This window comes from Nicotiana sylvestris, chromosome 7 (assembly GCF_000393655.2).
Source record: "Nicotiana sylvestris chromosome 7, ASM39365v2, whole genome shotgun sequence".
Classification (NCBI taxonomy): Eukaryota; Viridiplantae; Streptophyta; class Magnoliopsida; order Solanales; family Solanaceae; genus Nicotiana; species Nicotiana sylvestris.
In genome coordinates, this window is record NC_091063.1 from 92,665,696 (window position 1) to 92,687,166 (window position 21,471).

The following is a 21,471-nucleotide window of genomic DNA, read 5'->3' on the forward strand; positions in this document are numbered from 1 at the left end:
ACTAGCTCAGGTGCTGGACTGTAACGCATAAATCAGGCCTAGTATGTGTGAAAAAATTTAGCTGCCAATCAAACTCCTGAATTGTTCAGGTTTGGGCAGCAGCTCACCAACATCAGCTTTAAGCTTTTGATTCAAATCCAAGGGACAAACAACAGGGGTAACCTCAGAACATTTATACTTTTGGAGAACATCAGATATGAACTTGTGTTGATGAAGAAGCAAAGGAACCTACTTCAATTCCAAGAAAATATGAGGGTACCCAAATCCTTGATTTTAAAATGGTCATCCAAAAAAGCTTTTAATGCAAGAATTGCAGCCTCATCATCACTAGTCAAGATAATGTCATCAATATAAACAGCCAATAGGACAATAGAAGAAGTGGACTTCTTGAAAAATAAAGAGTAATCATTTAAAGAGTGTGTATACTCCCTAGTGTGAAGAGCAAGAGACAATTTGGCATACCACTGCCTAGAAGCCTGCCTGAGACCATAGAGAGACTTTTGAAGTTTACATACCAAAGAACTAGAAGAACAAGAAGCATAATCAACAGACAGCCCTGAAGGAGACTTCATGTATACCTCCCCATCCAAGTCACCATGCAAAAAAGCATTGTTGACATCAAGTTGGAAGAGATACCATTACCTTTTAACAGCTACAACCACTAAGCATTTAATAGTGGAAAACTTAATCACAGGGGAAAAAGTTTCAGTAAAGTCCACCCCTTCTACCTATGTATCCCCTCTTACTACCAGCCTAGCCTTGTATCTCTCAACACTACCATCAGCCCTATATTTAATCTTGTAGACCCATTTGTAACCAATGGGTTTCTTACCTGTAGACAATTCAACAATTGTCCAAGTGTGATTGGCCTCAAGGGCCTTAAATTCTTTTCTCATAGCCTCCTGCCACGCTGGAATAGAAGCAGTCTGATGATAAAACTGAGGCTCAATAGCAACATTGTGAGAAGAAGGTTGAACTACAGAGGATAAAGAACTGGAGCCAAGTAAAGAAGGAGGAAGAGCACAAACAAAATCATCAAAATGTGCAGGAAGGTGATGAGGTCTGGAAGACTTTCTGGTAGGCTGAATGGAGGGTTTAGGTGGTATAGGAAGAGTAGAAGAGGGGTTATTGGAAGAATACTGAGGGATTGAATATGTGACTGGAGAAGGAGGGAGAGAAAGAGGGATAGAAAATTCATTTTCAGGAGAATCAAAAGGATCAACAGAGATAGGGAATGAAGAAGAAGGAGAGGAAAGAGAAAGAAATATTGAAGTATCAAAGGGAAAAACATGTTCACGAAAAGTTACATCCTTGGAGACAAGAACCTGTTTGGCAGAGAGATTGAACAACTTGTAGCATTTTTTAGCAAGAAGATAGCCAAGAAAGACACAAGGTTCATCCCTTGGTTGGAACTTATCCCTATGGCACTTGGGTTTGGTGTGAAATCAAAGGCAGCCAAAAACTTTGAGGTGAGAATAGGAAGGAGAATGTCCATAAAGTAATTCAAAAGGAATATTCTAAAGTAATTAAGAAGGGAACCTATTGATGGGGTATGTGGCAGTGAGCACATATTCCCCTCAGAATTTTATAGGTAACTTGGATTGGAAAAGTAAGGCCCTAGCAAATACTTTTGTTTCCTTTCTATAACACTATTTTGTTGTGGTGTATGTGGACAACTAGTTTGATGTAGAACTCCAGGATCTTTAAAAAATTGGATAGCATGGTTGGTAGAACCAAGTTCCAAGGAATTATCACTTCTAACACATTGAACTCTGGTGGAAAATTGAGTTTGAACCATGGCAAGAAAGGCTTGAAGTAAAGAAAAACATTGCTTTTGGAACCCATGAGGTGTGTCCAGGTTGCTCTAGTGAAGTCATCAACTATGGTGAGGAAGTACTTAAAACCATTATATGTAGAAGTAGAGTAGGGCCCCCAAGTATCAACATGAATTAATTGGAACAGATGAGAAGTCTTTATGCTACTGTCAGGGAAAGGTAACCTTGACTGTCTAGCCATCGGGCAGATGGAACAAGTAAAAGACTATTTTGAAGAGAATTCAGAAGGAATACCAAAAATATCTTTTTAATCTAATAAAAGGAATGTGACCCAACCTTTGATGCCATAACCCTTCCTCTTTATTAATTGAATAATGGTTTTTACAATGTAAAACAGATAGAAGAGATACAGAGGAAGAATCAGAAACATTCAAGGGATATCTACAATGTAAAGTTGCATTGGAAACAAAAGGTAAGCTAACAGTAGCATTAGATGTAGTGGATTCTGAGGGAGACATGAGGAGTCTGTAAAGACCATGCTCTAGCTTACCAACTTCCAGTTGCCTCTTCAGCGAAGGAGCCTGTAAAATACATGAAAGTGAGTCAAATTGTTCCATGCCTTGAAGTTGGATAACTAACTGAGACACAGAAATGAGATTATAGTGAAAAGTAGGAACATAAAGGACATGATCTAAGGTGAAGGAAAACAACTTAAGAGATCATGTACAAGTTACTTTTACCTTGTAGCCATTTGGAAGTGTGACAAGATAGGGGATTACTAAAGGTTAAATGTTGGAAAGGGTATTTTTGCGTGAAGTCATATGATGTGTGGCCCTAGAATCTAAAATCCAAATATATTCAGCTACTCTACTCAATAAAGATGCACTATACTAAACTTCTACACATGCAGTTAAAGGAAAATTACCAGCAAAGTTTGCAAATGCCATCAAGCTGGATTGAGCAGAAAATGGATCAGTCACATGAGCCTGCTGCAGTAAGGAAATGAGTTGAGCATACTGCTCCTTGGTGAGGCTTGGGACTGAGGAGGTACCATCAGAATGACTAGCAGGAGTAGAAACAGGAGACTCAACACTATTGGAGACTAATTCAACCTCAGTATTTGCAACAATCTTCCGGCCCTTGGTAAACTTGAAACTAGTGGAAAATCCATGCAACTTATAACACTTGTCAATTAGATGACCACTCTTTTTACAATACTTACAAAATTGAGAAGCTCTATTTGAATCAAAAGACACTCGTTGAGGATATTGTTTCTGAGGATGTGATGGCTGAGAGAAATTAAGTGAGGCAGCATTGAAGGAGGCAGATCAGGGTTAAACTGAGTGGATGGATTGACCTGCCGCTGTCTTCATCTTGAAGTAGAATGTTATAAGCACTATCTAAGGATGGAGGTGGTTGCATCATGAGAAGGTTACTCCTAACACTGACATATGTGTCATTCAACCCCATGAGAAACTGATGCAGTCTATCTTCCTCATCTTTTTTTCGGATACCAGCCTTAGCAGCACAAGTGCAAGTGCTGATATGACTAGAACGTATAACCTTCAGCTCATCCCAAAGTTTCTTCAGTTTGTTAAAATATAATGCAATTTCTAGAGCACCCTGATTGGTGGAAGCTAATTCCTTTATAATTTCAAAAACTTTAGTTCCATTTACAGTAGTACCATACTTTTTATTCAATTGTGTCTAAATATCCTCAGTTGTTTCAAAATACTGAACACTCTCAGCAATGCTAGGGGATAGGGAACTAGTCAACCATGAGATAACCATGTTATTACACCTATCCCACTGCTTGCATTCTGGAGAATTGTGTGGAGGTCTAGGGAAAGTTCCATCAATGAATTCAATTTTATTTCTGGAAGACAAGGAAACAATAATACTCCTTCGCCAACCCCCAAAACTAGACCCAGAAAAAGGCACAGGAACCAGAAATAGCCCGGGTATATCATAAAAGTAAAGAAATAGAGGACTCGAGGGTCTAGGGATAAATTCAGTGGGTTCACGAGAAGTAGAGGTACTATTAATGTCAGAATTGATTGGAGCCATATCAAATATTCATCAATTTTCAAAATATTCACATGCATCCAAACCCTAACAGGCAATATTCCAAAAAAAAAACTATCGGAGTTTCTTGCAACCGGAAAATATAGCCTTCTGAAATTGAAGAGCAAGTAGAGGAAAGAGCAGAAACAAGCTTCCCAGCTCCAAAATATCCAGCGAAGAAACCAACCAAAAAAAAAAAGATGCGAACTCAGCAATGAAAAACGAACGAAGATGAGATGACGGGTAACATCGGACAGAAGAGGATGATGAAGCTAAGCAAGATCTCGCTCTGATACTATGTTAACTTGTGAGAAATCGTAGGGTTTCATGTTGAGAAAGAGAGAATCGGTTGAGAGAAATATTTGGGTCTTTTCTATTACTTGAGCAGGAAAAAAAATCGTCTCTGTACAAAGATGGACTCCTATTTATATATTAGGCCTTGACCCAAGACTATAACAAAAGTTACAATGAAATATAATGGGCCTCTTATGCGATGAAGTGTACAAATAAATAAATGGGCTAATGTTAAGACTTAAACTTGGGCTTCCGACTATAGCTCGCTTCAACACGTGTATATGTATATGTATATGTATATATATATGTGTGTGTGTGTGTAAAAATCTCTTTTAATTTTTAAAAATGGCATTTTTGCTGCAAGATATATAGTGTGGGTTGTGAAAATGAGAAACGAAAAGATATTATGGATGGACAATAATAATTAGTCGAATGAATTTAGTTTACATTGAATCATGCAAAGCAATTTTTCAAATTCTTTAAAAAACTTGATAGCAACAAATTAAAGAGTCATGCTGGTTAGTGTATTAGTTTATTTTGCTTTAACGTATCTTAAGATTGAGTAGGAGGTATTTTTTACTTTGATGAAGGGCAAAATGGACAGTAAATTTTGAAGGATATTTTTATAATTCAACTTTTAGTTTAAGGCATTCATACTTTTAATATAACATAAAAATATATTAACTTTTACTTAAAGCTTTCTCACTTTTAATACAGTAGTAGTATTTCTAAACGTGTGTTGCACGTTGTATCTCATTAATTAATAGTACTATAAAATTTGTATACTAAATATTTCCCTAAGGATTTTAGAGACATGAGATGCCATCAACTTGCATTATGGTGAAGTCAGTGTTATACAAAAATTATGTAATATAACTATAATACCTTATATATAATATTTTATAATACATAGAAGTTTGAAGTTAGCTAACTATAATAATCCTACCATTGACTAAATTTACATTACTATGAATGCCCACAATTTTGTATTGTAAATATTGGAATTATCTTCTTTTGGGGGTAAAAATTAGGAAATTGTTTATTTAGAGCAATTTATGAACTCATTTTGCTGATCAATATTTTTTTTTTATTGTTGAAAATAAATAGGTTGTTACAAAAAACATAGGTAGTGTAAAGAAAAGTAATATAGAGTGAGAGCATATCTATAAAATATTAAGGTCAATACAGTAACTTTGTTTTACTCATATAAAATCATTTGAATTATTATCTTCTGATGCTCCCTAAATCAAAAATACAAATAAAACGATAAAATAATTCTATATAAAAAAGTCAAACCAAGTATTTAGAGGAAAAAGCATTCAACAGTACATGAAATTAAGAAAAACGTAATTAGTAAGTAGACATTAGCAAGATTAAGATTTTACTTCAAATGAAGAGATAATCTCGGATAGCCAAATTTAAAAGTAGGAACTACTCCTATAAGCGATTTTAATTTTGACTGACAATTGAGTAAAACAAAAATTCTTGAATTGGAGTGTACTACAATACTAATGTATTTCATTTGTGTCTGTTTGTGTTTCCTTTTTCACATTCCGTTAAAACTTCTTTTAGGAGACATTCCAAATAAAATATCAATTAGACATTTTTTTAGTTAGCAAAGATACTTAGATATAAATAGCAATGACTATAATAAAAATAGACATCCATTATAACTATATTTAAATTGAAGAAAAGGTAAATATGGCATACCTCTCAAATTAAAAACCAATAAGTAACTAAAAACTTGAGTAAGAAAAGATAACCTTTCCATCAAATTCTTCCAATTTCTTTTAAGTGATTGTGTGAAAATAGGTTTTTTGACAAACAGTGTGGAAGAAGTAATGAGGTAATCCCTTTTTTCATTCACCGCTTTTATTATAGTCTGATCTTTAAAAGCATACTAGTAATTAAGTATCTCAAATAGAGGTTGATGGAAATTTTTTATCGACAGTTTGCTGATGAAAGTTGTATTTAGTCAAAGAAAACACACTCTTGCAAAAATTGCTTTAAATTCAGTTGGAATCATCACTGCCTCTATTTATTTTGCAGGGACCTAAGAATTGATGTGAAGGGAGCAAGCCATTTGACTTCAAATATTTATTTTTTTTCTGTTCCCAAATTCATTGGAAGTTCTCAATGGGTAGCCCTTGTAAATGTCAAGCCTTCTCCAAACGGCTCTTGCCTTTTGCAACCAGACACATCTTTCTCTTGCATCTTTTCTGATTGCATCATGACTTTATATCGTGACATTATATATATATATATATATTACTAAAGGAGTATTTTGGTTTTTTAACTTTTTAATTTTGAGCTTCTCACTTTTAAAATAATATAGAAACTATATGGTAATTACGATAAATGATTTTATATTCAAAATTATTTCAGCTTACTTTTAAAAAGGCTTTTCAAGATAAATGTATGGACTTTGAGTGATTTTATTTGGACAAAATATATAACTTTATTAGGTAATTTCCTCAAAATCGAGTGACAATTTGAGAAATTAATTTTGTTTCTTTGAGCATGCTTGGTTTTACTAATTGTAAATAGAAACTTATTTTATAAATAGAATTTACGTGTTTGAATGAAAATGTTAAAACTGAAAATAAACAATTAATGTATGTGATAAAAAAAAGTGCTAGTTCACATAAGTTGCAACTTTTATGGAGATTTTAAATTGGTGATCAATCAATTCCTTGGTAATTATTCAGTTAAAAAGTCTGACCTGAATTGATTCCATACTATAATTACGCAAACAAAAAGGCTTATTGGGTGGCTTGGTGATGTGACCATAGAGCATGTCCCAAGATAAAAAAAAGACAAGCAGTTCATTTTTAAGAAGTTCATTTGATGACTAAACAAGTCTCACCACCTTCTTTAGATTTGATTCCCCGTATTTTCTAGTATAGAGAAAGGTAGACTTCTTTTCTCTATACTAGTAAGAGAGATTGAACCTGCAAGCGCTAACCTAACAGAAAAAACCTTCTCGCACTATTCCTCCCCACTAAAAAGAGCGATTGAGAATCTCGAGAAGCTTTCCGAACGTCTGTCTTCGTGGGGCGATTGAAAAAGAAAGGAGTATTTAATTCTTTTACTGCTTCCATTCCACTATTCTGATCGAATTAATTGCTCTTCCGAAGAGTCGTTCTTCTGCTAAAATAACTAAAATGCTTTTAAAAATTGTACAAAAATATTATAAATTTAAAAGTACCTTTGTAATGAAAATAAGGAACGAAGGATACGAAGTGAAAAGTATTTTGATAATTTTAAAAAAGTTAAGGATGAAATAGTAAAATCTTAGTGAAATAAGAAATGCAACTTATGGCTTTTAGCTAATTTTGACTTATAAGCACTTTAAATATTACTATTTATCAGTATAAATAAGTCAAAAGGTACTTATAAGTGAGTTATAAGCTTACCAAACATCTCTTACTTTGAATATATTGAAAATCGAAAGTGCGAAACAAGCACAATCATTTAAATCAACAGTCACGGAATCAACAAATTGCTCCAAGCAAAAGACAAAAGACCACCTCCAGCCTGGGATTCTTAATAATGTTACTTTTCTGCCTAATTATTCGGCCTATTAAATTGGAATAGGGTCCAATCATAATTGCTTTTTTATTAAAACTATTTAAATACAGAAATTATCGACTAAAGGATATTAAATACTAGTTAAAGTTAGAGCTGGCATTACCTCTGTATTTCTTCTAATACAAACTACAAGATACTACTAGTATAATAGTCACAACTTGACCTACCTTTAGGAAAAGAAAAGAAAGAATAATGTGGGAAAGAACTTTAGTTACTTTACAAGAAACGTATACATTTTCGTCCAAATTGTTTATGGAAAAGAAACTGGTATCCCCCAACTGTATCGAGCAATTTATATATGGAGTAATAATCTTGGTCAAAGATAGCAAGTTTTAAGGTAAATAAAATTGATTATTATAAATTATATATTTTTGGACCACGAACATGTTATAATTGTGAACTTGAACATGTTACGAACATTTGTAGTTGTTGGGAATGAAGTGAAGTTAAAAAGAAAAAAAGAAGATTGCACCTGCAGAAGCTTTGCTGCAGAGACTTGGTCACCATTATTGTGGACATATCGCATTTCAAACGGATCCATAGACACCAAACCAGAATTTGAAGTTCATGCATGGTAAACTTATCATCAAACCAAAAGTTTGTCTTAATTATAAGGTTCATAATTAGATAAATAAATTTCTTAATACAAATATTTTTATCAGTTTGAAAAAGATTGACATAGTTCGGAGTATGAGGGTTAAAGTAATAGTGCCAATCTTTTTGAAAATATGAGCAAAAACTACTTGGTCCGCCCAAACTATGATACATTAGCTCCAGCTAGGGGTGTCAAAATGGTTAAAAGAAAACAGTTAACTATCTATAGTATCCACTAAAAATGAGTTGGATAATGAACTTTTTAAAAACGAGTCAAATATGGATAAGAACCATATTATCCATTTAGAAAATAGATAACCAATGGGTCTAACTTTTACATTTGTAAAGCCTCAACTTGTGGGTTCCTAAGTTAGGGAGACTAAAAATTCTCTCAAAAGTGATCATATGCAAGTAGTCATTGATAATATGGTTACCCACATTATCTGTGGGTTAACCCGTTTCTTATCCGTATTAAAAATGGGTCGGATCAGATAATTTGTCCGTTTTTTCATTACCGGTTTTCGACCCGAACCATATCCGACCCGCCCGTTTGCCACCGATCAAGAGTGCTAAACAGAAGAGCCATCATGACCGTTGGGTAATTCATCTTGTCACTTGATAAAACTTTATTAGTATGTAAATCGAAATGGTAAAAGTTTGTTGATAAGAAAATAGAATTCAAAAGGCAAGGAAATGACAACCACAAAATACAGATTTCTATCGTTTTCTCTGGGTCATACTATATAGCACCAGCACCCTGCAGCTGCAGTAAATTAATATCCTTCTTCAATGGCCTCCCTAATTTCTCTGCCCAAACTCTCTTTCTTTCTTTTACTCATCATAACTTTGGCATTTTTCTCTTCTCCTTCAGCTGCTCAAACTAAATGTAATATCAAATCCGTTTACCAATTCGGCGACTCACTTGCCGATGCCGGTAATGTCATCCGTACACCTGGTGCTAACATCATATTCCGTGCCAACAGAGCTCCGTACGGCGAGACATTTTTTAAGAGACCTACAGGCCGCTTCTCCGACGGCCGTATCATTATCGACTACATTACCTCTGCTCTTAAACTCTCGTTCCTTAATGCTTACTTGGACAGTGGTAATACTTTTAGTCAAGGCGTCAATTTCGCTGTCGCCGGTGCCACAACGTTGAATTCCTCTTTCTGGGCTGCCCGGAATGTCAGGTTGCCCGCCTGGAACACGCCGCTTGCGGCTCAACTAGGTTGGTTCAAATCTCACCTGCAATCTACCTGTGGTTCCAATTGTGCTCAAACTCTCAGTAACTCTTTAGTAGTAATGGGGGAATGGGGTGGTAATGACTACTATAATAATTTTTTCCAAAGAAAACAATTACCTGAGGTACGGACTTACGTTCCTTTTGTTGTTGCGGGTATTATGAGAGGCATTAAGGACGTGATTCAGCTCGGGGCAACTCGTATTTTGGTACCAGGGTTTTTTCCGTTAGGTTGTCTTCCTCTATACCTTACAACTTTTCCTGATACTAATGCCAATGCTTATGACCAATTTGGTTGCTTGAGAAATTATAATGATTTTGCTTCATACCATCACAGATACCTAAACAGAGGTCTGGATAATCTACGACGCGAGTTTCCTAGTGTTAGAATTGTTTATGGGGATTATAATGGGGCGTTTTTGACTCTTCTTCAGAGTGCTACTTCCTTTGGATTTAATCAAAACACATTGCTCGCTGCTTGCTGTGGAACTGGTGGAAGATACAATTTTAATTTCAGTAATGTGTGTGGATCAGCTAGTGTAAGAGCTTGTTCTAACCCGGCTCAATACGTGCACTGGGATGGCATTCATTTGACAGATGAAGCTCATCGTCGTATTACAGACATTATCGTCAAGGACATGCTTTCAAGATTAGGGTGTAGTGTTTAGTTTATTATTTAATTTCAATATTCTCTTAGGGGTGCTTTTTCTTTTTTTGGTAATAAAGAGTTTCTTTGTTGGGTGTTTAGAATATGAAGATGTGTCTCCTTCATGAAGAGGTGGAAAAGAATATAAATAAAAGAAAGATTGTTGTTTGCAAATAAATAGTTAGAGCCAATGTTCTTATTACGAACTTCTGTTCTTGGAGGCTTAAGCTGGGTAAACATCAGGGTATCCTTTCTGAGGAATGAAAGATTCAATATCAAACACTACTTGCAGCTGTTGTTTTTTTTTTCTTTTTATAATCAAAGTTTCTTATATAGACTTGCATAAAACTATCAATTAACATTTGAGTGGCCCCCTCCATTACATGCTTTGAATAAATGTAGCACAGTGCTAAGAGCTCAGCTAATAAAAGTCATTGACAGCGGAATAGGCCTTCCTTGGCCTAAATCTGAAATTTGAGATGCATCATTGATCTTGCTTCATTGTATAGCTCTAACTTGACTAGGCAGCGATAGAGCTTCATTGAAGTCGGATTTTTTTTTTTAATCTCTTTCACCCAATTTTGTCAGTTTTCTAATTTGCAGAGTGGTGCTTTTAATCTGCTATGGAGCTCTTACTCTCTTATTGATTGTATTAGTAATAATCAACATAGACTCAGACTCCACAATTATAAATTCAGGCTACTTGCAGTTGCTAAATGAAGAGATTATAACACGATGGCAGAGTGGAATATATAATAATGATATTTAATTTTAATTTAATTTCATAACTTGTTAGATTCGATAGTTCTTAGGGACGATAACTAGGAGGTTGAAGACTATGGATCCTGGTACTTTGTGAAACTTCACTTATCTGGTTGGTACCATTAGTCAATGAACTAGCTAGCTCTGAATAATGTGAAAAGTTTAGATGTTGCCCCATAATAACGAGAGCGCAAAAATAACCGTGCAAACAATTTCCGAATGCCATCGGACCGGATAAAACCTGAATTAAGTGTGGTGCACTTGCGGAAAGCTCCTTGCCGAAGGCCTGTGCACCCCCGGGATTAATCGGGCTCTTAGAGACTCGGACACCCGGTGCAAATCAAAAAACAAAAAAAATAACGAGCGCAAACATAAGTATTCTACCAGGTGTTCGCTGCATCTTACATTTTATCTGACTTTAATTATTTTTAATCTCAAGATCGAAAGCATACTTTAATGCAATTTTTTCACATTTTTTATTATTGTGGAAGCGAATTTTAATGTAACATAAAGGACGCCATCCACTACTCTGCATACACAAAAGATCAAAACTATGCGGGCCTTAGCTTTAGAACTTCAGGGGTCTATGACTTGCATGTGATAGTTGAAATATTCACAAGGTACCAAACGAGACAGTTTTTCTACGAAGAAATCAGGAAACAGATGCACAGAGTATAGTAAGAATAGTGCAAAATCAGGAAAAACATCTGATGCGGGGCATTCTTAATCATTTGAACGAACGAATAGAACAGAAATGACAAATTTGAGGAAACACGTTTGCTTTTATTCAATAAGTTCATAATGATCATGGCTCAAAATTTTCCACGCAGCTACAATGTTGCAAGAAAAGATTGCAAGTCTGCAGCATGACGGAACAATATGGTAACGCTTTGTTCGATAGCAAAACAGCAACATAAATCAAGATAAATGCCAAAGGATCAAATTGCATCCTCGCTACTTGAGCTGGTCAAATAGCTTCACCGCAACCTGTATGCACAAAAAGTTTTTGAGGAAAAATCTACAAAATAAAGTAACAGAAAGGACAGACGAGAGGAGGGTTTGAACCTTTCGCATTCCAATCACCAACCTGCTCCCCCTCCCCCCAACCCCCAAAACCACCGCACCTCAGAAAAGAAAGGAACAAATACTATGAAGTTGAGAAACAAGGAGCTTACACATTTGTCAATACACTGCCAATAATCAAAATACTGTCCAGTGCAATGCTTGTGCCCAGATTCATCACCTTCTATCCTTTTAGCACAAGCCTGTAGGATGCCGATTTTTAAATTAGAACGAACTGAGAAAACCCTAGTTTCTATAACTAATGAAGCTAGCTTGTACAATGATTCAGCCAATTGAGAACAGCTAATCTTTGGAGACTCAACATTCCAAGTTCCATGCTCTAACTACTTTAAATGCAAAATTCTAAGTAAACATTAACTGTTCAAATTTGCCCACCTGGCAACATCATATAAACAGGACAGATTCAAAGAGTTATCATCATATAGCAAAAGAACAAACTCTTCAGAACTTAAATGTGTCGCTGCAGATAAAAAAGTATGATCTCGTGGATTCAGTATCTCTTTTTTTTTCCGGGTGATCTCTAAATTCGCGTCTAGCTTCTCTAAGCCCAAGGTGATATACCCTGCAGCCCTGCTCACCTTCCCGCCACCGCTACTCCTCCCCTAAGTTGGGTGTGGGTATATGATGTTGCCAGGTTCAAAAAGCTATGATCATACAGAACAAACTCTTCAGAATTTAAACGTGTCGCTGCAGATAAAAAAGTATGATCTCATGGATTCAGTATCTCCTTTTTTTTTTGTCGGGTGATCTCTAAATTCCGCATCTAGCTTCTCTTAGCCCAAGGTGATATACCCTGCAGTCCTGCTCACCTTCCCCGCCACCACTACTCCTCCCCTAAGTTGGGTGTGCGTATACGATACAGGAGCGAATCCAGAGATCCGGTACTTCATGACCTAAATTTTAAGATTCGGGTATGGATACGAGTGCCGGAATTTGGCTATATCTAAAAATAGAGCACTAAAAATATGCCATTATGTGAAAACTTACATGTAGCTTGTAAAAGCAGTAACTTAATCTTTTATTCTTAATTTATAGGTAGCAACCTAGAGATCTACAGTAGCTTAGCTTTTGTCTTAAGAAATCAAAATGCCAAATCTTATCTCTAATTTCTCCGTAGTTTGTGGTCAAAGTACCTACGTACCCCACACCCATACTAGTGTCTACGTCATGTCGACACAGGTACAGCTGCACCACAAATGAAGAGTCCGCACAACTTAGAACCCCCCCCCCCCCCCAAAAAAAAAAACACAAAAAAATTTCCAAAACAATGGGGGAAACCGTAAAAATGTTTCAAGCCCTTTGGGTGTTTCTCCGTAGCTAGGACACAGGACTTGTTTCTACTGTTTCCTTCGGTGACTACTTCCTCCTTTCCAAAACTTCTCTTTGCCCATTACAAGGTAACAGTCAGCTGAGCAGAAGATGTAGAAATCTAACAGTTTTGCACTTTTGCTGCCAGTCTTTCAATGAGACTAGGAATAGGGGAACATAGAAGTCATAGTAAGATAGCAGTTGGTCTTCATTTGAAAGCTTTAACTATAAGCTTAATCTAGAAAGAGGTTCAAGCACAGGACAATGGCATGAAATAAGGGAGGTAGAAAGGCACTGTAGCATTTCAAGCAGGCCAGGAACATAGGAACTAGAAGACAGATGAATAGCTGTTGGTCTTCATTTGAAAGCCTTACCTGTAAGCTTGGTCTAGAAGATCCAGTCTAGCTATAGATTGAAGAAGAAGGAAGTTCATGAGGCCCTAAAGGAATAACAAATCAAGTCTTGATTATTGTTAATCACTAGTTCAAATTTACTTAACACAGCCAGCACAAAGAGGCCCTAAGGAATAAGAAATATCTCCAACAATTAAATATGCACAAATGAGGCCACTGAAAGACAAATTCTTTTTTCATTGTAATGGGAATCACCTGATATTCCCTAAGTTGCCTTACACACTTGGGCTTGCAAGTCTCTTCTAGTGTCTTCTTTTGGTCAACGACTTCCTCGTCCGACCTGAACAAACAAAAGTATTAGCAACATACTTCCTAAGGCATAAAAAGAGCTGCTAGAGCTCATAAAAGGAAAAAAAATTACATCAGGTATATCAAAAACACATCGAGGGAGTGATGCATAGTTTTTTAAAAAAAAATCCCAGACATACAGATACAACTTCAGAATTGGCAATGAGGAATGGTGAACTAACTAAAATTCACACTTTAGCTCGTTAGACAAGTCCACAATAATTCAACAAACAAACTGAAAATATGGAATAGCTCCAAAGTCCTACCAAAAAGAAAAAAATTGTAAACAAACTTTTTGCAGATCAACAAACATAAAGTAAGATCTATTCACCAAGCATAATAAATAGGGAAAACACATAAATCCCCTGCCCCCAAAAGTAGTCATATTTTTCAGTTACGACCTTAAACTATGCAGGGATCTCCTAGTAACCCATGAACTCATTTAAAGTGGTATTAATACCTCCTTACTCAGCCAATTCCAATTTTAAAAATGTTGTGTTTGTCACGCGCCAATCCAAGCTTGCCACATACTCTTCTATTTTAAACAAAAAAATTGAAAAGGAAAAAATTTTATATTAGCTCCCCCACCCTTCTACTCCTTCCCCCCCCCCCTTTTCCCAAATCTCCTTTTCCTGCGGCCCGGCTCCCTCCACTTTTATCTCCTTCCTAGAACCACCATTGCAGAACCTTCAACATCATCCATCACCAGACACAAGCATGGAAAAGGACATGTCACACAAATTGAACACCATCATCTCCTTTGTTTGATTGTGGAAAGAAAATTGTCCTTTTTCTATTTTTTTGTCATTAGTTTGCCATTTCTTTGTATTCTGTACTGAAAAATTTAAGTAGGTTCTCTTTTCTGGTTATAGCTGAACTTTTACCTATTAGGCAATCTTTTCTTGGATTTCTGAAACTGGTGTTGGGGTTCTATTTTTTCCGAGAGTTAGTGGATCCTTTGCAACTTATTTGTCTGAGCTAACTAGCTGAGAAAGGGGCTGAATGAACTTTAGAATGAAGGTTGTTGCTTGGCAGTGAAAGCTGTTTACTGTTTACTGGTGGTGGAAGTGGTGGTGAACGGTGGGATAAGAGAAAAGAAAGAAAGAGAAAAAAGAAAAGAAAAGGAAAACAATACTTAAAAATAGGAGCTATTTTCCTAACTTTTTCTTTCTAGCATCTTATTGCTTATCCTTCTAATTGCTAATGCATCCACCACTATTTAGGAAGTGCCTATTGAATGTTAAATATATGGGATATGGGCAACCCATAACTCAACAACAGTAATAGTACGCAAGAGATATAATCAACATTCTCCATGTGCCATCACACAAATAATACCAATTAACTATAATACAGTTTTCCCTTCATAGGTAGTCAGCTACGAATATGACATATGACATAGCACATGAAGTGAAGAAGGCAATTCTTCTGGGCGCCTTTGACTTCCATTGTGACTTACAAAATGTTTTGATCCACTCCACTAATCAGTTTAGATGCCTAGAGTCCCGAAATAGGATATGTTTCTTCACGTAGTAGGTACCAGGAGGGAGGGGGAGCTATAAAGCCCAGTGGGATTTTTCTCCTAAAAGACGGATTAGGCAAGGAGAACCCCTATCTCCCTTTCTCTTCATTCTGGCTATGGAGGGGCTCAGTAAAATGATGGAAAAGGCCAAGAAATTGCAATAGTTAAAAGGTTTTGAAGTGAGGAATAACTCAGGATCATCAATCTTTGTATCCCACCTCTTATTTGCTTATGACACCCTTATTTTCTGTGGTGCAAAAAAAACTAAAGTGCAATATGTCAATCTTACCCTGATGCTTTTTGAATCTATTTCAGGCTTCAACATAAAAATGTCCAAGAGTATCATTTATCCTATTAATGTAGTCCCTGACTTGGAGGAGCTGGCCGACATTATGTTTTGCATCACAGGATCCTTTCCTATTTAGGTCTCCCCTTAGGTGCTAGACACAGGGCAACTTTTGTTTGGGGGGGGGGGGTCACAGATTAACACTCATCAGCAGTGTTGTGGATGGTCACCTACCTATTTTATGTCCCTATTGCCAATCCCAGTCAAAATGCAAAAACAGCTTGACAAACTCATAAGATCTTTCCTAAGGGAGAATAATAATAAAGAACATAAGTTCCACTTAGGTCTCATTTGTTTGCACTTAATGGAGGTCTGAATCTTAATCATACATGCGTTTGTTTTTAAAGTATGAATCTTAATTATTCAGATCTTAATCATTAAGTGTGTGTTTTTTTTTTACTTCATAACCACTTAATGGGTCTATTAGGTCTGTATGATTAAGATCCATAACAAAGACTTAATTTCATTAAGATGCTATCATCCATATTCATTATTAATTGTCGCCACTGCCTACCATTATCACCTACCACCATGCCGCCACCACCGCCACCACCACCATACTCAACCACCATCACCACCACCATCCTCAATCATAGCTACCACCATAATCGACTACCACCACCATCATTCTCAACCACAAACACTCATCCACCTCAACTACCACAACTAACCACCCCATCACCATCAACAATCATAACTGACACTAATCATCATTATAAACTGCCACCATCTTCCTCAATCACAACTACCACCAGCACCCACCATTATTCACTATCACCACTCACCACCACCATCAACAACAACAACAACAACAACAACAACGACCCGGTATAATCCCACAAGTGGGGTCTGGGGAGGGTAATATGTACGCAGACCTTACTCCTACCCCGAAGGGTAGATAGGCTGTTTCCAGGAGACCCTCGGCTCAACAAAACAACAGGAGCTGATATATTAGTACCATAAAAATGCATAATAAAATAACAGCATAATAAGAGATATGAAATACAGAATACGAAATACGAAATAGATGACTGGTATAGTAAAACTAGTAGGTAAAGCCCTGCATCAATAGACGACCAATGACATTCTCAGTCTAACTCCTAACTGGCTAGTCTCACTCTATTGTGCTGTAGAAATATTCATAACTCTCCCCTAACCTACAACCTTAATGCTCGACCTCCATAATTCCCTGGCAAGGGCCATGTCCTCAGTAATCCTAAGTCGCGCCATGTCATGTCTGATCACCTCTCCCCAATATTTCTTAGGTCGTCCTCTACCTCTTCGCGTGCCCACTACAGCCAGTCGCTCACACCTCCTCACCACCACCATCCTCAATCATAATCGCCACCACTTTTAATCACCACTAGTTACTACCCTGAACCACCACCATCAACCAAACCTACCACCAACCACCGCCTCTAGTCGGCATTCACAAGCACCACCGTTAGCCATCACCACCAACAACTACTATATTTTTAAAAAATTATATATTTTATTGATAGAATATTAGATTAATTAGTATTTCATTTGAATTTTATGTTTAATAATTTTCAAATAAGATAAATTTTATACATTCAGATATTAAAAATCAAACAGTCTTAATCATTTCGTATTCAGATCTTAACACACATCTTAATATTCCGATGTGTATTCAAATTTAGATGTCTTACTATTCAGATTCAGACGTCTTAATCTTTTTAAAAAAAATTAGGCCTTAGTCAAATGGTCCAAATTTACAATGCCCAAAACACTTGGGGCCTTGGGGTTAAAGACCTGGCACTTCACAACAAAATCATGCTTATGAAGTGGCATGGGAGATATAACCGGGAGGAAGTTGGCTTTAGAAAAGAGATCATCCAAGCAAAGTATGGGACTTCTACTCGCGAGTGCACTAATGTGATTAGAGCATCATATGAAACTGGACTGTGGAAGTGTATCATGAAATTTTGGGAGGATTTCGCAAGAAGCACATCACTCCACGTAATAAATAGTCACCAAGACTGCATAATAGCATAGTCACCAATTAGAGAAGAGATAGACTTAAATGGAGCAACAGCATAGAAAGCACTCTTGAGCTCCAATAAAGAAAAAAATTGATCAATGGTTATAGTGCTTCATGTGCAAGCGGTTAGCAGAAGATAAAAAAAATTACTTGTTGGAGCAGTGTCAATCGGCAGCCAATTATTATAGACAGGACTAAACCTGTTTGAAATACAAAGCAAATGCCTGAGACAATTGAGGATGTGATGCGTAATTGGACATTTAGAAGAAGAATAGGGTGGTGCAGAGCATGCAATAGGGCTCCTTCCGTCCTTATTTGGGCTCTTAGAAGGGACAGAAATAGTAAATACTTGAAGGGATTAAAAAATGTGTTTAGAAAGCTGAGGGCTTGTTTTCCCTTTGTGGTTAACTTAGGTGCTTTATCTACATCCCTATTAGTATGGATGATTGTGCGTCAATCATAAAGGACCATTTTTGTATAAGTTCCTCACTTTTGGCCTTTTATTCAATATCAATAAATTTTACCACACCGGAAAAAAAAATCTACAATCAAACTGGGGTATTTTTTACTAGTCAAATACATTTTTTTAATTAAGTTTTTTTTATCGGGTACCAATTTTATGAAGTTTACCGGTCAAAACTTGTCTCTTCACCTACGTAATGTTTTGTAGCCGTAGTATAGTAAACTAACTGTGATGAGAAACACTGAATCGAATTTCTACTGACATTACTTAACATATAAGCATACTAAAGGCTACAAATAGATAAGATATACATATTAGTGTCAACATTTATAGCTTACTTGGCCACAGCTTTTGCTTGGCCGAAAGTGTTTTTTTCTAAGGTTAAGGTGTTTGACCAAGCTTTTAGAAGGAAAGAAGTGATTTTAGGTAGAAGCAGACGCAGCTTTTGAGAAGTAGAAAAACACTTTTGCGTAAAATACACTTAGAAGCACTTTTTAAAAGCTTGGCCAAACACATATTGCTACTCAAAAGTGCTTTTCAAATTAAGTACCCAAATACAAGCTAATTCTCACCAAAAATACTTTTTGAAAAGTACTTTTGAAAAAAATACTTTTCAAAATAAGCTGATTTTAGAAGTTTGGCCAAACATACTATTAATACAGTACTTTCATAATGTACATGATATGAAACACAACATAAAACACAAAACATAAATTCAATGCAGTGTATATAACATTAATAAAGCAGTAAACGCTAAAGCAATTGCCAAGGTCTACATTCAAGTTTTAGCTCAAACTCACCCCTTATTCCACTTTTAGCTATAAATTCATAGGGCTAAGGTTGTAAAATCTTTTGTCTATCCATTACACTCAACTAAGTCACTTCTAGTCTTTTTCCTTTCGTAAATAAGAGGTGGCATTCAGATCAATTTGCGCACAACTCGGGTATTCAACCGGGTACTTGCACAGTCTCACGGGATAACTTATGCCCACATCTTAGACAGATGTAAAAGAGATCACCTAAATGTTTTGTGTTGTCGGGATTCGGACCCTAGTCTTTTTAGACTGATATCTTTTCTTTTGCGTTCACATAACTTTTAAACATATAATCCATTTCGAACATACAACCTATACTCAAAATGAATAATTCAAACAATTACAATAAGGGCACAAATTGAATGCGCGATGATTTGATATTCTAAAAAGCTCGCAATAAAAATAGCACATCAACAGTGAAGCTGAAAAAATTAAACAATAATCGATGGTTTAACAGTACTCACATGGCGAAAGAATATCGATGCCGTAGATTCACCTGCACACGCAAAATTTTCAATTAATCAAACAAAGCCATCCAGTTAACGATTCGAAAATGATACACTAAATTTATAAACAAAAAAGAATATCGCGAAACCTAGTTACGCAGATCGAAAAAAGAAACAGATCTAATGAATGACGAAATGACCGAAGAAAGGGTAACCTGTTTCCCTTCGGGGGCTTTGAGAGTCGCGGAGTGGAATGGAGCAGGAAAAGGCAATTACTATGCAAGAGGAGAATCTCGAAGGTTCCTTGGGCTTTGTGATGGCTGTTGGTCAATTAGCTTGCGCCGAGTGCGTAGGGTACGCCGGGTTTAATGTAATTACTAGAATACCCCGCTCCGTGTTGTCGTTATTTGGGAGAATTCCCATTTCCAAAGGAGAAATTTCTAGATGGAACCCTTCTCTTCGCTTTCCCAATTATACCCACCATATTAAGGAACTAACAATAGCGCACACAAAACACACAATATGAAATAAAAATGCTTATTCACACCCTATGATTACATTAAATTACTTTGTTTATTTGTTGTTGGTGTTAGTGCATTTTAATATTAAAATAAAATTATAAAATTAAAGTGCATTATTTCTTGTGAGATACTGGTTATAAATTGGCAAGAAAGTAGTCATTACTTTGGTGTAACTCGTGAAACCACTGATGCCATGATTCACCACTTATTACCCACTAAAACTTATATTTTGTAATCACCAACTCATGCTCTACTATTTTATTATCTCACGATCTTATTATTTATTTCAAGAAAGAGATTCTACATCAATAAATTGTGGTATTTCTTCTTTGTATTGTGAATGAGAAAAATGTTATGGTGTACATGAAAAAGTTGTGTGGTTGTTATTGTGAAAAAGAGAGTTAAGAGAGTAAGAAAGAATTTAAGTCCCGAACTTTTTCTCTACAAAAGAGTTGTAGAGAACATTATTTTTGTTGAAGGAATGTGTTCGTTTTTGTGGAACTTTGGATTCAACAACTTGTCCAGAGTTTGTTCGAGTCATACGACGTTGTCGGGTTGTTGTATCCTGAAGGGAACAATTCAAGAGTATTATTGTTGGATCGGTGAAGATGCTACCGCAGTGGGCTTGAATCTCCTTAAAGAGAGCGAGATATTTGCGCCTCAACCTGAAGAATATTTATTTATTTTTCTTCATTTTATTTTTCAACTGTAATTACTTGTAAATTCACTAACATTTATCATGATAGTGATAAAAATAAAGTGAAACTTCATACTAACTAGCAACGATTAGTTGTAGTAGGTCATATAAAGACCTGTTTAATGAGATTTTTCCCCAAAATATGCATTTTCGCTATCAAATTTAACGAATATATAATATTTGTGAGAATTCTGAAATTATACAAAACTCATACTACGAATGTGATTGCATGCATTCTATTATCCTAAGTTAATTGAGATAACAAGTGTTTGTGCAAATAAATGCTAAACTAATTAGTATAAATTGATAAGATGAATCTCAGTTGAATTTAATAATCTCTAGATCAAAGGGGAACTAAACTTTTGTATAATGAGCAACGTTTATAAGCATTAAATAGAGAACTTAATATGTTATGATTTACAAGATGTACAATATCATAAATGTGTAATAAATGCAAGAAATAACAGGGATTGTGGTATAGAAGAATAGTCACCCAATGATTATATGATTGGGTGTTTCCTTTTTCTGGCGACGTGGAGTAGAAAGCATTTAATGTCTAAGTGGGATCTTGTGATCTATAGATAAATGATGAACAACAAGT

At 36.0% G+C, this 21,471-nt stretch overlaps 3 protein-coding genes across 3 annotated transcripts; 1 reads left to right on the forward strand and 2 right to left on the reverse strand.

Moving 5' to 3' along the window:
* Positions 1–233: 233 nt before the first annotated feature.
* LOC138873438 (uncharacterized) lies at positions 234–3,842 on the reverse strand. Its single transcript, XM_070151911.1, has 7 exons — positions 3,516–3,842; positions 3,133–3,419; positions 2,701–2,930; positions 2,186–2,466; positions 750–1,325; positions 579–652; positions 234–480 (listed from the first exon to the last, which is right to left on the reverse strand). The coding sequence occupies exons 1-7, from the start codon at positions 3,840–3,842 to the stop codon at positions 234–236; spliced, it is 2,022 nt and encodes a 673-aa protein (XP_070008012.1).
* Positions 3,843–9,018: 5,176 nt separating this feature from the next.
* Positions 9,019–10,489, forward strand: LOC104210238 (GDSL esterase/lipase At5g03980-like). Its single transcript, XM_009759088.2, has one exon. The coding sequence runs from the start codon at positions 9,108–9,110 to the stop codon at positions 10,224–10,226; it is 1,119 nt and encodes a 372-aa protein (XP_009757390.1). The 5' UTR covers positions 9,019–9,107; the 3' UTR covers positions 10,227–10,489.
* A 1,239-nt stretch (positions 10,490–11,728) lies between these two features.
* Positions 11,729–20,111, reverse strand: LOC104210237 (cytochrome b-c1 complex subunit 6-like). Its single transcript, XM_009759086.2, has 5 exons — positions 19,868–20,111; positions 19,671–19,702; positions 13,966–14,050; positions 12,142–12,231; positions 11,729–11,953 (listed from the first exon to the last, which is right to left on the reverse strand). Coding segments are annotated over exons 2-5 (210 nt in total). The 5' UTR covers positions 19,673–19,702; positions 19,868–20,111; the 3' UTR covers positions 11,729–11,920.
* Positions 20,112–21,471: the final 1,360 nt, after the last annotated feature.